General features: G+C 36.1%; 1 protein-coding gene across 5 annotated transcripts in view; it reads right to left on the minus strand.

The window, feature by feature from the left end:
- Positions 1 to 18,747, minus strand: part of FCHO2 (FCH and mu domain containing endocytic adaptor 2) — an 86,132-nt gene that overhangs the window by 53,160 nt on the left and 14,225 nt on the right. For all 5 annotated transcript variants that reach the window (XM_064735134.1, XM_064735135.1, XM_064735133.1 and 2 more), the window contains exons 3-8: positions 18,380 to 18,454; positions 17,037 to 17,178; positions 16,799 to 16,951; positions 10,970 to 11,074; positions 8,954 to 9,052; positions 7,838 to 7,934 (exon numbers count right to left, since the gene is read on the minus strand). In XM_064735134.1, the coding sequence (XP_064591204.1) occupies positions 7,838 to 7,934; positions 8,954 to 9,052; positions 10,970 to 11,074; positions 16,799 to 16,951; positions 17,037 to 17,178; positions 18,380 to 18,454 (671 nt within the window). The remainder of the gene's footprint in view (positions 1 to 7,837; positions 7,935 to 8,953; positions 9,053 to 10,969; positions 11,075 to 16,798; positions 16,952 to 17,036; positions 17,179 to 18,379; positions 18,455 to 18,747) is intronic.

Genomic DNA, 18,747 nt, shown 5'->3' on the forward strand with positions numbered 1-18,747 from the left:
TAGAAGCCCACAGACACTTTGGCAGTTTCTTGAAAGGACCGAATTTTTTAGGCAAAATAAAACAGATATCTAGGAAAGCAGTTAAGACACCATTTGTTGGTACAGCTTTTCAGCTTGTATCTCCTTCTCAAAATCAGTTCTACAGCATAAGACTCTTAAAGACTTTTCAACCTGCCTCAAGCCCAGCTTCTCATCAAATCCTCAAAAATATTCATACTTAATTTCTTTAATTAACTTCTGAAATACAGCAGTAGTCTGCCCTCTTTTACAAAGAATCTTTGCTGAATCCCATGGACACTGTCAGTGTTGATAAACTAAGCTCATTCCTCAGTCAGTCTTCTGTGTAGAACTCTATGTGGGCACAATCTTTGAGAAATTGTGACATTCCAAGCTATTTGTGCATTTAACCACAAGCATCAGCAGCACTAAAGTATTCACAGTATTTAAAGAAAATACAAAGAAAATAATTTATAAGAACATAAAATAAATACTTGCTTTGTTACCCTTCCCTGTGGAAAAGTAGCTCAAAGATGTCCTGCAGAGCTGTTCAAAAGTCAGTATTAACCATTTGCAGTGTTTATTTACATCTACTTTGTAACTTGTTCAGTGTCCTAGAACAGTATTTTTATATGTGCTGTAAACTACTATGTTATCAAATGAACCCACAGAAAAAAATAAATGCCACACCCAGCACTGTTTAAAGTCCTTCTTTCAAAACAGAGTGCATTATTTAACCACATAAAATGCTAGTAAGTGCTAATCAAAGCAAACTTCCATATTCAGTGGCCCTTGTTTTGACTCTTAAAGTCTGGGAAAAGATTAACTTGTTTCTAAAAATTTTTAGGAGTAATAAATTTATTCTTAACCCTCTTTTTTCCCCACTGCTTAATCTTGTTCATTTGGCACATTTCTTCATTAGACACAAAACATGCCGTTTAACACAACATTTTAACTTAACAGAACCATTAACACGGAGTGAGCACAACTGTGCATTAACACTACTAGCACTACTTTTCAGCTGTGGTGCAGCTCACTCTGACACGCTTGTATTTGTTTTGGAAAACAAATGGACATTTCATGGACATTTAGGACTAAAGCATTCACAACAGGCAACTACAAAAGGCCTGAACACATGTGATAAACTCACACCAAACTTTGCACTAATGCCACCACCAACAGACAGTCACACAAAACCTTATTCTAATCAAATAAGCAACAATTCAGTTAAGCTCACAAAACCAAAGGCTAGGTAAAAAATTTTTAACCCTCCAAAAAATTTGGGAGTTAGATGTTTATATTTATGAAGCTTTAATGCTTCATGATCTCTGCTAACAAGCAGAGCTCCCAAATATGTTCTCTCAGAACAGAAAAGGATCACCACACACTAAGAAAGATGACAGGGTACTTTCTTCTAGTAAGTGCTACCTTGTGAAAAAGTAGTGATACTGACATTATAGCAGTCCTAACTCACTAAAAATTGTATCAACTTAATTTACTTTATACCATTTCCAGAAAGCAATTCAGGAATTTTTTTGTCATTTTGAAATTATGTCTCCACTTGACATGCATGACCTTACTCTGTTCCATGACTGGAGTTACTAGGAGCCTTGAGACCATTTCTTCTGCATGGGCAAATAAAGTGAAATAGGTCTTCAACAGCTCCAAAAATCAACAAACCAAACTTTTTTTAAATCCGCATTATAGATTACTAACCAAATTGTCAATTTTTGCATTTGGTGAGGGAAGAAACAGAATGGGAATATTACATCTGTCCTTTATGAATCTTGTTCTCTGTGGAACCACCATTTCACTAAAAATATTCATGCTATATTTCAGGTACCTAAAATGATAAGAGAAAGAAAAGTCAAATACTTTACTATATGTACAAGAGCCAGTGATGGCTGACCAACAGCAACTGTTGGTAATATACATTGTAAACTACTGCTATAATTTAATCCAAAGAGTAGATTAATTGCAGGCACAAATTTTCAATATTTTTAAAAATGCAAATCTCTTTCAGGCCCTGTAAAAAGCTCAAGTTTATTGAATGGATAATGAAAAAAGACAAGAAGTATTTCTACGGGCTCTCAGATACTGAAACATGGATTAAGCTAGCACAAAACCAATAATGAAAAAAAAAATTACTACAGCTGAAAATGACCCAATGCCTGTCTCACTCACATTAAATAACAGCACAGCATATGTAGTCAATTGTCATCTGCACATCATTGTTTTACTGCAGAGCAAGGGAGCAAACAAGATTATGGCTTTCCATTTTTCAATCCACATTACAGCTAAAGTTTTGATTTCATCTTCAATTTTTTTTAAGAAAAAAGGAAAAAAATAAAGGAACAAACTACCAACAACCACTAAAAACAATACCACAACAAATTAATGAAGACAAAGGCCTTCTACAAGGGGATTACATCACTGGTGGATCAGGGAAGAGCAACTTATGTCATCTACCTGGAGTTCTGCAAAGCATTTGACACTCTTTTGCATTATATCTTGGTCTGTAAACTGGAGAGAAACATAACTGACAGACGGACCACTTGGTGAATAAGGAATTGGCTGGATGGTTGCACTCTAAGAGTTGCGATCAAAAACTCCATGTCCAAGTGGAAAGTGGTGACAAGTGGTGTTCCCCAGGGGACAGTATTGGGATTGGTACTGTTTAACATCTTTGTCAGTGATATGGACGGTTGAGAGCACCTATAGCGAGTTTGCCAATGACACTAAGCTATGTGGCATGGTGGACCCACTAGAGAGAAGAAATGCCATCCAGAGAGAACTAGAACAGGCCCAAAACGTGGGCCTGAGCAAACCTCTGGAAATTCAAAAAGGCACCACAGCAGGATTCTGGGTCAGACAATCCCAAGCACCAATACAGGCTGGGCAGAGAATGAGTTGAGAGCAGCCTTGTGAAAGAAAGATGTGGTGGTTTTTGTGGACAAGCAGCCTACTGTGACCCAGCCAAAGGCACTCAAAACCCAAAAAGTCAATTATATCTTTAGAGTACCTTCCAGCACTTACAGTGGGCCTACACAAAAAGTGGAAAGGGCCTTTTCACAAAGGCATGTAGTGATAGGAAGGAGGGAATGACCTTAACATGCAGAAGGACAGGTTTAGATTAAATACTAGAATGAAAATCTTTACTGTGAGGGTGCTGAAATTCTTTACTGTGAGGGTACAGGTAGTGGTTGCCCAGAGAGGCTGTGGATCCCTCATGTCTGAAAGTATTCAAGGCTGGGCTGGATGGAATCTTCTAAGTGAACCATGTAGTGGGCACAAACTAATACAAGAACAAACACACAGATCTAGTTCCCCATAGACGAGAAGTGGACATGGTAACTCAGTAACTAAAATTTAAAATTACTCATTATCAACTACAGATATATAGGTAACCTCTTAAAAGACATTTGATATTAATCGGAAAATTTCAGATATAAAATCTAAAAAGAATATGAGTTTAAACTTCTTAGCAGCTTCTATGTCTTGTGCACCAACACTGCACATTAGAACAAACCAATTTTTTAACAAATTAATAGATTAGGTATCTAGAGCTAGAGCTCATTGGTATCTCATTAATCTGAAAGAAGATTACTCTGGTAACACTTCCATTATTGATTTAAATATATTTTGGAAGAAAAGCAGGTATCTTCTGCCATACAATAAATTAGTTTCCCAAGGAATATGAAGCAACAGACTACAACAAACAGGAAACCAATCAATCGGAGGTGGTTAAGTGTCACAGACAACTTTTCACTAAAAATCCTTTCTTTAGGATTTTTCCTTCTGAGAAGCTAAGAAGCCTCAGAGACAGAATGTAAACAATTATTATCTGCTGCTGTGGAATGCAACAGGTCTACCTGTGATTGGCCCTTCTTAGATGTTTATAATTAATGGCCAATCAAGACAGAGCTATCTCGGACAGAGTCTGAGAGAGGTACCTTTTGTTTTCATTATTTTCTTTTCTATTCTTAGCTTAGCTAGCTTCTCAAGAAACCTTTTCCTTCCTTTTCTTTTTAGTATAGCTATAATGTTATATATATATAACAAAATAATAAATCAAGCCTTCTGACCACAGAGTCAACATTCTTGTCTCTCCTTTCACCTGAAAATCCCTGTGACCACGGTCACAGATAAGTTTTGATGAACACTGCAGAACCATATGAGTGACTAAAGTATCTTCCAACTTATGGTATCAAATCTGGTATTAAACCTAACACCGGGAACATTCTGGAATCCTAGAATATTTTGGGTTGGAAGGGATCTTTACAGCTCATCTTTTCCAATGCCCCCTGCAATAAGCAGAGACATCTTTGACAAGATCGGGCTGCTCAGAGTCCTGTCAAACATGAAGATGAATGGTTCCATGGATGGAAAAATTACCACTTTGAGCAACCTGGTCCAGTGTTTCACCACCTTCATGATAAAAAACACCTTAATTATATCTAGTCTGAATTGACTCTCTTTTAGTTTAAAAATATTACTCCTTGCCATACCACTACAGGCTCTAATTTCTTATCCCCATCTTTCCTATAAGCCTATTTTAAGTACTGGAAGGCCACAATCAGCTATTATTCCTGGACCATACTGTTCTCCAGGCGGTACAGCCTCAACTCCCTCAGCCTGTCCTCATATGAGAAGTGTTTTAATAAACTTGGTGTCTCTCTTCTGACCACCCCAACATCTCCCTGTCCCTCCTGTGCTGTGCCCCCAGAGCTGATGCAGCCCTGCAGGTGGGGTCTCAGCAGAGCAGAGCAGAGGGCCAGAATCCCCTCCCTGCCCTGCTGCCCACCCTGCTCTGGATGCAGCCCAGGACACGTGTGGCTCTCTGGGCTGGCAGTGCCCATGGCTGGGGCAGGTCCAGCCTCTCAGCCACCAGCACCCCCAATTCCTTCTGGGCAGGGCTGCTGGGATCTGTTCATGCCCAGCCTGTGCTGGTACCAGGGCTGCTCTGACCCACGGGCACCACCTTGCACAGTTGTCTTGTTAAACCTCTTAAGGTTCACATGGGCCCATTCTTTGACCTCATTCTGGCTCCTCTGGGTGTTTAAGGCAGTTCAGGGAACACATTAAATTCTGGTCCTGACAGCTTTGTTTTTTGATGTTTTACACTAACCTTCTTTTCAGTTAGAACTAAAGATTCACAACTGGATGTAAGTGGTTTGGTCTTTTGGGGTTTTTTTTCACTGAATGGAAGTCAGAAAACAAAAATTATTACTTCTCCAAATACCGTGTTACTAAAATCTCTAATTCTAAACTGAATTGATAAAGAAAAAAATTAAAGCAAATTCAGTGAGAAGCAGGTTAAAAAGCTGACTAGATAAGTTATTTAGGTAGCAGTGCAAAAAGAGCCATTGTAAAGAAGTTCCTGAGTGAATTAAACTCTCACAAAGCATTACTGTTTGAAAGAAAACCTGTTATTTGGACAAGAGAGACTTGAATTCTAGATATCCCTCTACATTCTGACTCCAGGTGACAGAAATTAGCCACCAGAGGGAGCCCATATAATCTGGTAAAACAGATATCACTGTACAGATACATTTCAGATATGCAGTTAACTTTACTGTACATGGTTTGTAATTCTCATCAGTTCCTCATTTCTGATTCATTCTTATTTTTACAGATATAAATAAAAGCAAGTGAACTCTGCCACGAATAACTATAAATAGCTAGAATATACTGAAATAAACTAAAAACCTTTGTTATGCACTGCCTTTTTAGTTTATTTTATCTAAAAGTACCTACCATCTCACTTATCATAATAACCCACAAATAATATGAAAATGATGAAAAAATGCTTACATAGTCCTGGGGAATTTGAAAATATTGCTTTTAAACATATTTAAGTTACAACCTACAGTGACAGTTAAAACCAACAGTGACAAACAACAAATGCAGTTTTTCTGCATTTGTTTTGTAAGCCAAGTCAGTATCATTTTTTACACTGAATATTTAGTTTTTCTGAGGAGCCATCTACTTCTTCAACCTAATTAATAAATACATCCCACAGACTTTTCTGCATTTGTCCCATGAATTATCTTTTCACTGTGAACTCTTCCCAGATGCAAAAAAGTGGGAGTTTAATCAAGAAAAAGTAGTCCTAAGAGTGGTTGTGTCCTTTCCATTCTCAGAAGACTGACACCTCACTTTGCTTCCAAATCTTCAGAATTGTCAAAGTTTTATGATTCTAAGTTTATAAAACAAATATATGAGAAGCAATAAGCATAATTAACATCATTAGAAGTCTGTGCTGTTACTCTTTAACACTCCAAAACTTCTTGTGAATTTATATTTTTTGCTGCTGAATTTGACTATGCTTTCTCCCTGCACTATGACTGCTTGACAAAGCTTGGATCAATAAAATAATTTAAAAGAAAATTTAAGGTGCATATATTTACACACTAAATGTGCTACTGTTCCTTAAAATACTTGGCTTAACTTAGAATATATTTGGAGAAGTTTTTATTCGTCCTCAGAGAGCACAGATGGGATCTGAAGAACTGTAAAGCAGCAAGAATAAATGTGTGTAATTTTTCCATTAAATTAAATGGTGAAGTGTTACTTCTCTAAAAATTACAATGTTGTCTGGCAAAACCCATGCTGGATAGCATGACTTGAAGTGTGCAATGTTCTAGGACAAATTAGCAAGGGTCTTTGTAACTCAGGCAGTCAGAACCTTAAATGCAAGATGGAGATCCCTCCCATGACATCTTGGCAACAGCTAATCCAAGAGGTCTGAACACCAAATTGTAACATGTCTTTGTCCTGTTTCAGACCAACTGAACTTGATACCCTGAAGTTCACACATTTTCTTTTTTAAGCTTTACTGAGAAATTGATACATACACAGGAAACTTTCAAAAATCATTCCATATGTAATCTTACCTCAGCCCACTTGGATATCAGCATTACAGGATCACAGAAAGAATATGAAACAATGTTATGTTTTAAACACCTCCCACACACATTGCAAGACACCTAATAATATTTAACAATTCATTATAAATTTTCATTACGGACTCTGGTATGTACATTCTTGCTCTAGGAAAAAAAACATCTTTGTTCGCCTCTACTAGAAGACAAGAGATGCTTATGAGGACTCCTAGCACTGAAGGAAACAGTACTACTAATTCCTTGTTTACACACCTAGTGACTGTATATTCATGCCAATATTAAAGTGACATGATATAGGCAGTACTGTGAGAACAACTTTTTATGCCAGTCCAGGAAAGTGTTACCACACCCAATCAACAGTAGCTTCAGAAAGTACTATTCAATTTGCTTCTTACTAAAGAAGCAATACACATTATTGTATATTAAAATACATTTTATAAAAAAATAGATATTGTGTATCTATTTAAATGATAATTTGGTAAGCTGAACAAATTAATGCAACCGTTCCAATAGTTGAATAAGCAGCTTTATAGACATCTGCTCTTAATACGTTTATATTCAACAAAGTTCTGAAGTACAATTTATGCAGATTTCACAGTTTGTACAAGAAACACATAGCAGACAACACACAGTTTGTATAAGGAACTACAGTTTCTTGACAAATTTCCCTGATGTTCCAGGAAACTGCATAGTTTAGTTGTACAGACCAATAAACTACCAAACATCATAAACACAAATACTACATGCACATAATGAATTCTGCATTACCAATTTCCACAAACCATTTCATATCAAAGTTAATAATGAATACTAAGAATTTGAACATATGTTAAAAATACAGCACATTAACAAATACAGGTTTGACATTTCATTAGGAATGGAAATTTCCAGTTTTAAAGCTAACATTTCCTATTCTATGAGTTTTAATTTCTTACCAGGTCTTTCCTTGCCAGTTCCTTTTGACTCAGCAAATTTCTGTATTAAACTCTCAACTGTTGTATTTGTCATGTTATTAATAAACTCTTCATGCACCTTCAAAAAAAAAAGTTATTAACTTTAAGAAGTAGCTATTGTAGTAGTTAAAATTCATAATCCTTCCCCTAAAACACATTAGAAAAATTAGGACTTAGAAAAATCAAAAGATAATTTATCTAGGAAAAACTACTCCTTTCTGTAGTATTAGCAAGTGTGGGTACACTATAGACAAAAAATGAAATACAGATCTAGCTTTTACTTCTGTTTCTTCCATGTTAAAAATCTTGTGTATATATATTTTTCTACATTTGTTGGCAACATATCCCACTATAATGTCAGGAAGACAGGCAGTTTTTTCAGCCAGCACCAGTTTAGGGCGTGAACTGTTATTACTGTATTATCACAACTCCCACCTGCTTGAGTAAAAAGCCTTACTCTTGTAATACTTCTGGTTCTAGCAACATGTTGTTTTGCTCTAACAACATGCTGTTAGTAGGTTTTTTCAACAAGGAAGGATGTGTATATACTTTAGAAATAAACAGCATCACCCTTGTGATGATCATTTATTAGCAGAGAACCTCAATACTAAAGTGTAAGCAAATAAAGTGACACTTCAAAAAAATAAAAAAGGACTGCTTATAAAGATTATTAATTAATTCAACTTCCATCAAAACAAAAGATATTATAAAAGCTTCTGTTCCTAATATCTTTTGCTGATAAAATCCAAGAGTATAACATACCTGGAAACTTCCCAGACTGACATAATCTCTAGTTCTAATTTAAAAAGCAGCATCCTTAATCTGTGTGAAATGAGTGCTAAATTAATATCCAGGAAGCAGAATTTAGAAATACACTAAAAATTCTTCAATTTTTAAATTCTTCAAATTGTCCTAATAGTTTTTTTCTTGATGACAAAATTTATCCAGTCTTATCTGGTAAACTTTGTGGTACTGAACTTAAAAATGCAACAGGAAGCCATGGAAATTTGACCTTATGTTGAATTTCACAAAGTAAGAAATATTCCATTTAACAATTAAGGAAAAACAAAGCATGATCCAAATATAGTATAAAAATACCTCTCCTATTTGTAAATGAATTTCTTTTATGGTATTTGACAATGACTGTATAATCTCTTTCATTCGAAGAAGGTGCATTTCTTCGATGTCTTGAAATTTCTGCAAACAAATATAAGCAATTAATAATAATGAAAATATTTCCTGAAACAAAAAATCTTAAATTTCAAAAATTAAATACACTAAAATGAAAAAATAACAAATAAGCCCTTTTTTTCCTCCACATCTTAAACCAAATAGTCACATTTAGGAAAGTAAGGTGCAGAATTCAGTTATGAAATAATGCACTTTAGAAAAAAAGAGATCATTTCAGAATTATTATTGAACTTTTTTACTTACTGTGTGAACTTTCATCTAGCCTTTCAAAAAAATCTGATCTATTTCTACCAAAAGATGTTTAGAAGGTGTTCAAGTTTCCTCTTTTCTCCATAACTGAAGAGTCTTGTTTTTTCACCTAAACCAAGAAATCTTATGTCTGGATCTATTTTGCACTTCCTTTTTAGAACAACTGTAAACATACACACTCTTTCTCTAGTAAATCTATGTTCTTTAAATATGTTTTGTTTGATCTTTAAACTCATCACGTATAATTTTTACAGTTTGTTCCTTTTTACCCAGGCTGTCAGCTGACAGCCATTTTAAAATCACTTCCAAAGTTTTCAATGGCCTCTTCCGGGCCAAAAATCAGAACTAAAAATGTTCTCATCCTCTCCAACAGTCAACCATAACAGTCTTGAAACCTTTGTTTACTTCTGCTCTTCCCTAATTCTCTGCCTGCTTCTGTAATTACCCTTTCAAGTGTGTTCAAACTTCGGTGCACCACTTAATCCTGTCTCCAATTAGCACAGGGTTCTGTGAAGATCCCCATCTTCAACATACTGCTACTCTGATTCACAGACTATGACTCCCTGCATACAAGACACATATCTCTAGCTTCTTAGACCCTCAATCTTCTGCCATACTTATGTACCTCTGTAGTCATCACTTAGGGAGATTAAAATTATTTTCTTTTTTTTCAGCAGCCTTCATCTTAATTACAGAAGACACGGACATCCTCTGTAGCCTACTCTACGATTTTACTTTTATTGGACATTGTAAAACAGATTTAATCTAAACCAACTGATTTTGCACGGAAAGAAATTAAAATACTCACACTTCTCACTGAATTCGTTTCGAGAATTAATCAGCATCTTTTCAAATGAAATGTATGCTGAATTAAGACAATACAGGATGTGCTTCACACAGAAATGGGCTTCCATATATTCACAGATGTAATTTTTCCTATCGCATCATCTTTAAAGTAGCCATTGTGCAACCAAATTGTGAATGCAGCTACACCATTATACTTAAAGTGAATTCCATGCATATATCTTTAATTGGCAGAATGACAATTTCATTTCCAATATGGACAAATGTGGAAAGTTTACAAGTGTCCATAATAACATTAGGTGAAAATTACTTTCAATTTTAAGTAAAAGGACAGCTGCAGTTAAGGAGCTACGGACACTTAGGCAAATGTGGTTTAAAATGTAGCAAGAAATGGCATATGCATTGATACAAAGCACCTGAAATCTTCTAGAATATAGTCTTTTAAAAAACCCCAGAAACTTGAACAGCTGTAATGGCTTTTCATAACCTCAGGTAAATCCTGGGTAGGCATTTTAACAAACTGTAACTTTAGTGTTTCAGTGGAATAATAATGAAAAGCCACAATGGATCCCAATATTAAAATTCCTGTAAATGAGTCCAGGGTGCCCACCAATTCAGACGTTTCTCCACATAAACACAATGCACATACAATACTTGCAGAAGTTCATTTTGCTTTCTGCCAAAAATTTCTTCAAAACACCTTCTAGAGCGCCAGTACAGTGTCATTGAAGGACAGTGCTATCACAACATATATAGTCAGTGTCTGCCTTTCAAGCAATCAATTTCCATTTTTTAAATCTTTAATTTCAGATTGCTCTAGAAATTAAACAGAATACATTAACCAACGTCAAAAGTTAATTCAACACTTACCTGTGCTGTTTCTGTCATTTTCAGTTCAAAATCAGATTTAAATGTAGCATACTTCTCCACATACAGTTTATAGGTATCTGTTGCTTTTTTAGATTTAACTGCTGCCTATAGATCAATACAAAAATGAGACAAATGTCACATACAGGTTTTTAAAGTTAATATTAAAAGAAAGCCCAGGATGATCTCTAAAAATTATCAGGGACATAAAATAGAGGCACCAGGCACCAAAACAGAGACGCGTCATAACAAAATTTCCACACCAAACATCTCAGATAAGAGCAACTGGAGATTTTACTATATATAAATAACATACAAGTGTGACAAATTAAGTCAACTAAATCACTTGCCCTTATCAGCAATGAAAATTTTATTAAAATATTTATAACAATACTAACTTTGATATCAAATTTTTATTGCTGAAGACAACTCATTAGCTCTTGTCAAAGGGGAACAACAAAGTTATATATGCAACAGCAAAATAAGAAAAAAAGAAGGGTTAGAATATAGAGCAAACAGTTACAACTGCAATTCTGAAAGGATCAATGGCAAAACCCCATGATGCTGAAGTTCTCTTAGAAATGAAGAAAGAAACTTAGAAGTATATGGGAGTTACATCAATGAATTAACAGGTATTTGAAAGTGAAGCTAGTGCAGAGTATAGTGAAGACCACATTTAGGCAGGTCAGTATTATTATTAATAGTACTTTGGAGATTTATACTTTTCATTATTTGTTATTAATAAACCAAAATCAGCTTTCTGGGAGTAAAGTAGAACATAAAACAAAATACAAGAAAATCTCAGTATTACATGGAGAACAAAACTAAATGAAGTGACTGATTGTGGTAGAGAAATAGTTATTTTCAAAGTTTACAATATGATGCATGAGATGAAGTCTTTCAAACCATTGATAATCCATTTCCAAATTAAATGCCAATGAAAATCATCTTGAGCACCATTTTCTTTCCAAGCTTCTTTATTCAACATGCTTACTATCTCTCAGAAATTTGTAACACAAAAGTATTCCTGAATTGTTAATAAGATCAGTAAAGAGAACTGTATATTTTCTATTTGTTCTAGTTATAGCCCTCCTCCACCTTGCAAATCAGTTTCATCTGTCGAACAGAAACTATTTTTTATTTACAATGATTTGTAAAGCTGACTGCTATCTGTAATTTCAAATGAGTTAATAGAAAGATGCCCGCTGGCAAGAGAAAGAGATTCTGCAATTTCCAAGAGAAAAATAACTGATAATCATGAGTAACAATGTACCATTAGCACTTCAAAGGAATAGAAATCAAAAGTAGTTGTCCAGTTACAAAGAAAGCCTAACCATACCTTACTCACAAACTCTTCTAAACTCAGCATAACAGAATGTGAAAATACTTAAAATAATAAAAATATGGATTATTCAGAAAAGTTGTATCAAACCTATCAGTTTATTATCCTGAATTTTACTTCATGATTCTCACTCATACACATTTACAGAGGAAAATCACTGAGAAGCACAGAGTGCTATCATATTTCTCAACTGCCATTTACCATGCTGAAAATACAACATGCTCCCTGAAATCTTGCTTTTAAAAGTATGACTGCTTTGAAGTTGATTCCAAATTTAATCACTAAAAAGGAACGTAATGTCAAGCTAAAAGTAAAAATGGGAGGGTATTTTTGGTAAAGTATTTTTAATTGAACTCTGTGTGCAATAGAGTTTGGCAAAACAAGAACATTCTCCATTTCCCATCCTGTTTAATGATGAGCAGAATGCCAGTATTACATGCTGAAGAGCAATTAAAAAACTAAGTACTGAGAAGGACAGAAAAAATTATAAAACACATGGACACTGTTTGATTAACTAGTAATCTCTTCTGAAAATAGGATATGACTATTCTCAGGCACAGCAATTGCTAGAACTGTACTTACAGTATGTGACCAGATTTACAGTATGTGAAAGAATAAGGATCAGTCAACTGATTTTTTGTTAAGTCACTAAAAATAGAGAAGTTTACATGTCAGAGAACAACAGGAAATTATTATGCAAGTCAGTATTAACTTCCAGCTGCAATGAGACTTGCAAGGTCTCAGATACTTCCTTAGATTCTTCAACAAAGTACCTCTCCAAATATTTCACTTTGTGATAAACTCTTAGTATACTGGTGCAGATCCCTTGTTTTCTGAGAAAGCAGTGAATTTGTGATTTTGCACGCAAATAGTTATCATGTTGCACTGAAAGTAATACATCTGTTTTCTACCAAAGGAAGAATAAAATACAGAATCACAGAATTTCTAGGCTGGAAGAGACCTTTAAGATCATCGAGTCCAACCCATGTTCTAACACCTCAACTAGATCATGTCACCAAGTGCCACATCCAGTCTTTTTTTAAACACATCAAGAGATGGTGACTCCACCACCTCCCTGGGTAGATGATTCCAGTATTTATACATATATTATATATACCACTCTTTCTGTGAAAAACTTCCTCCTTAATTCTAGCCTGTATCTCCCTTGGTGCAGCTTGAGACTGTGTGCTCTTGTTCTGTCTGCTGTTGCCCGGAGAAAGAGACCAACCCCCAGCTCATCACAGCCACCCTTCAGGGAGTTGAAGAGGGTGATAAGAAGAGACCTCTGAAGAGACCTCTGAGTCTCCTTTTCTCCAGACTGAACACCCCCAGCTCCCTCAGCCGTTCCTCACAGGGTTTGTGTTCCCAGCCCCTCTCCAGCCTCGTTGCCTCCTCTGGATGTGCTCAAGCATCTCAAGGTCCTTCCCAAACTGAGGGCCCAGAGCTGGACACAGCACTCGAGGTGAGGCCTCACCAGTGCTGAGTACAGGGGAGAATGACCTCCCTGCTCCTGCTGGCCACACTGTTCCTGACACAGGCCAGGATCCCTTTGGCCTTCCTGGCCCCCAGGGCACACTGCTGGCTCATGGCCAGTCGGCTGTCACCAGTGGCCCCAGGGTCCCTTTCCTCCTGAGCACTGTCCAGCCACACCGTCCCCAGTCTCTAACGTTGCAGGGGGTTATTGTGGCCAAAGTGCAGGACTTGGCACTTGGACTTACTGAACCTCATCCCATTAGATTCTGCCCATCCATCCAACCTTTCCAAGTCCCTCTGCAAAGCCCTCTGTCCTTCTAACAGATCAACACACATTCCCAGCTTAGTGTCATCTGCAAATTTGCTAATAAAGGACTCTAATCCCTCATCCATGTCATCAATAAAAATATTAAACAGAACTGGCCCAGCACAGACCCCTGAGGACACCACTGGTGACTGGCTGTCAGCTGGATGCAGCACCATTCACCACCACTCTCTGGGCCCAGCCGTACAGCCAGTTCCTCACCCAGCAAAGAGTGCTCCTGTCCAAGCCACAGGCTGCCAGCTTGTCTAATAATTAACACATTTTTGGTCACTCTGTTTACAAAACTGCAAGTGTAAATTTGAATAGAGGCATGACAGAAGAGAATGTGACAATGTCAGTTACCTACTCCCACTAGAAACATATTTTAAGTACTTGCATTCAAGTGCTATTCAATGACATAATTGTATCTAAGGAAGATGCATAAAACAGCAAAAAAATTACCCTCCTCCTAAAGTGCTTCCTCTTTCCCCCTTCTCATGCAGACATCTGTCACGTTGAATATTTTTTTGTTTCCAGATGAAGGATAATGCTACATCTTAAAAAGCCTTCCCTCAAGTCAACCTTTCCTACTAAAACCCTATTTATAAGAATTTAGAAAAATTATACTTTGAACAGACTAGCAGGAAAACATCTGCCAACACACATCTGATTCATGTCTAGAATCCAGCATGAACTCCCATTTGAGACAGAAGCTGGGGGAAAAAAAGCTAGATTTATACCAAGATAAAACAACTGAAACAGTCAACAAAATAACTTTTGTCATCAGTGAAAAGACAATAACCAATGCTATCTTCTCCATTAAGATAGCAGGACTAAAAGCAAAAACATCATTCTATCAAGAACAAAGTCCCACACAGACCAGTTAATTGAAACGGAAATAGGCAGAGGATTCGTGATTTAATAAGAGAAGTTGTAAATAGAAACAAGGAAAGGTGACTTCTTTCCTCTACTAGTTAGATTACTGAAAATAGGAAAAAGTTACTGTTTTCTCAGCAGGTCAAGGAAGGGCATCCTTCCCTTCTACTCAGCACTGGGGAGGCCCCCACCTACAGTAGTGTCTAGTTCCGGAATTTTCATTGCAAGTGAGACACAGACATACTGAAGAGAGTCCAGTAAAGCGGCATGAAGATGATGAAGGGACTGAAGCATCTGACCCATAAGAAAAAGCTGAGACTGCTGGAACTGTTCAGCCTGAGGCAAGGAAGTCTGAGAGCGAATCTTACCAAGAGATACAAATGCCTGAAGGGAGACTACGTAGAAGACAAAGTCAGGCTTTTTTCAGTGGTGCTCAGTGATCAAACCAGAGACAATGGTTTGATCACTGAGCACCACTGAAAACACGAAAGGTTTCCTCCCTCTGAAAACAGCAGGGAACACCTTTTGCCTGTTAAGGTGATTGAGCCCTGGCACACGTTGCCCAGAGACACCATGGGATCTCCATCCTTGAAGATACTAGAAAGCTGTCTAGACAAGGTCATGGCTTTAGATGGCCCTGCCTGAGCATGAGGAATAGAGAGGATAACTTTCAGAGGTCCCTGTCAACCCTAGACATTGAGTGATTCTGTGAATGGATCAATCCCCCATTATAACCCAAGGACAGTACTAAATACACCTCAAGATACTAATTGTATTGACTCATCGTGAAGATCCCTTCAGTCTCTGGTCCATGAGATTGGAACCTTTTAAAACAGCAGTGAAAGCGCTGATAACATTTTCTTTGCTAAACAGACTTCAAATACTCATGTACGCAGCTACTTTATCTCTTTGCAGGGATAACACAGTTATTCCTGAGTTCTGTTACTCAAGGGCATTGAGCATTTACATAAGAAAATATATTCAAAAATGCAATAGATTTTAAAACAATTGGGCACGGTTTCTGTTAAAGACACTACACAAAACTATCATTTGATGCAGGCATTTATAAAGTGAAAAATTAGAACTACAGTACAGTAAGAACAGACAAGGAAGTAAGTGTAAACAATACATATCTAGATATTCACAATATCATGCATATTGCCAAGTAGTCACAACTTTCAACTAGGTTTAATCCTTTCTGAGCATTCCACTTACTAATACAAGGTGAACATGTATGACAATTAGTAGCACTGTGGGAAATGGAAAGATAGAAACTTCCACAGATACAGGGGAGTTTGGTCTGCAGCCTTGGAAGGAGCTTGGATTAATGTAAAAATAAAGTACATAGACATTAAGCAGACAAATCATAAACCTATGTCTCTATAGTTGTAAGTAAGAATATACCTTAAGTAAGAAACTGTATTGGGTAAGATGGTGAAGGGTCTGTAGGAGAGTAATGTAACTGTAGAGTAATGTAATAGAGTAAGTTAAGAGTTTAAAAGTTATAATGGAAGTATATGTGTATATGTGTCATAATACCCCCCTGGGTAAAAGTATCTGCAGGGCAGTAGAAGTGAGTAATGGTGATAGGTTAGAAAAGCAAAATAAACCTTGTGGTGACTGTCCATTGGTTTAGAAAGCTATATATTGTCTTGTAACAAAGAACTTGTGACTACTTTGAGCTATGGCAAACAGCTTGTTCCTTTAAAATCTCATGACATCTGAGACTGATGTTTATCTGAGCAATAAGTTGTTTCTTAGCCCAATGGTGGTCCCATTCCTTCATTAAAAACAGTGATAATAATATAGCACAATTAAAGAAAGATGTGACAGCTACCTTTTCAATTTCTCTCTGTGTTGCTCCTTCCTTTTTCAAGCGTTCTTGTTCCACACACTTTGCATTGTAGTTTTCTTTTGATTTCTGCAAGGCCTGAGTGATACTTTGAATATTTTGCACTGCTTCCAAAGTTCCTGAAACATCTTCTTTAGTCTGCCAAATATCATATGGTTGTCAAAACCAAACCATATTAATGTTTACAAGTCATTTGGCATACATAAGAAAAAGAATTAATAACCTTTTTGTAAGCTTTGATCTGTTCATCTCCATACTTGTGAACTTCTTTTATTAGCTCTTGCAATCTCCGCACAAGATCCAAATGACAACTTGCTAGTTTTTCTGTTGAGGTTTTGAAAACATCCCAAACTGGTGCAAATGTCCTGGATTAAAGAAAATAATGTTAATCTGTTTTGGTTTTTTCTTTCAGTTGGCAATTTTTTTAGTAGTGCTACAGAATAATCAGTAAGTTTACAGTTCACTTCTCCTCCTAAAATTGAATAAACAAAACACCCAGTGTTTTACTTGTATTGGCTCTAATAAGTAAAACACCACAAATTTCATTTAACACTATGATGAGCACACAACAATGCCAAGCATCAAGACAGTGCAAGAACAGATTAAAATAATTTAACATGTAGTAAATACTATTATGTGTATACTTGATCAGTGTGAACAAATCAGGAATTCCCTGGCTAGTGACATCTCTAGTTGTCTTACATCATTGCAGCCACAAGATGGAGACAAAATATTGGATGGTCTGCCACTAAAAAGGATTTACTGATTAACGAAGATGAACAAAGAGGTGGGATCATTTCTCAGATTTCTGTGCTGAACGGACTTTCTCCAAGCGTTCCAAAGACATACTTCTGCCTTGCTATTCTGGTTAGTGCTGCTAAAAATCAATACTAACCATAGGATTTAAAGCTTTTATGTTCAAAGGTTCTGTATCTGCCTGTTAATTTAAAGAGCAAAAAGAACTATTATAAAATTTTTCACTGATGAAAGCTCCCCACATTTCTAGATTACATTACTATAAAAAAAAAATCTAGTTTTTCTCAGAAGTCTGAGTTTTCATTGGCCTAATCTATCTAATGGAAAAGTATCCATTAATTATTCTAGTTTTTAAAAACATACCAGGAGTATAAAACTTCCATTTAACTGTGGAATAAATCTATGGAAAAGTTTCATTCTGAACATCTCTGAGAAAAGGTAACACCCCAAAAACCAGAAATAAAAGAAATAAATAAATTCACTGCCATATTTGCAGGCCATATATTCTCTCTTCAAAATAATTTCCATAGGCTTGAGAGGACATAATAGAAGTAACTATGTCTGAAAAGAACTCTGCTTTAAACACAGAAGACAGTTTATCTGTGTTTAGGTTTTGGATTTTTTCATCAGTTCAAAGAACTGTGCTGTCTTTGTCTGCAGGAATTTTTGCATGGCTACTAAAGACCTAACAACCATTTTTAAAGGTAAAGTTACACTAACCTTCAACATCATCAATAAAATATTCAGAATCAGACTTGATTCTTACCATGTATACAGTGATTTATTTCTCTCTTATGTACACTTACTTACCCAAGTTGTGTGTAATTGCTTGCTGATTTGGCTAGTTTTGTCATTGACCTTGAATATGTCTCCTCTATTGTAGCCCTGCCAAAGAAAGCCATCAAAAGTACAATCAAAAATTTGAAGGTAAGAAGACTGAATATGCGTTCTAAAGGTTAAAAACAGAAGACTTTTTACATGGGCTAAAAATTATTCCATTTACATGATCTCTCAAAAGCTGTACATACATTTTAAAATATACATTAGCATATTTTAAAAAATAATCTAAGAACCCTGTGACAAAACATTACAGGGAGAAGAACAAGTCAAATGCAGAAAAAAAAAATATTTACGGAACAATCACATAAAACAAAATGAGGTCTTGTTTAGTCTTATTG

Source organism: Zonotrichia leucophrys, chromosome Z, assembly GCF_028769735.1.
Source record: "Zonotrichia leucophrys gambelii isolate GWCS_2022_RI chromosome Z, RI_Zleu_2.0, whole genome shotgun sequence".
Classification (NCBI taxonomy): Eukaryota; Metazoa; Chordata; class Aves; order Passeriformes; family Passerellidae; genus Zonotrichia; species Zonotrichia leucophrys.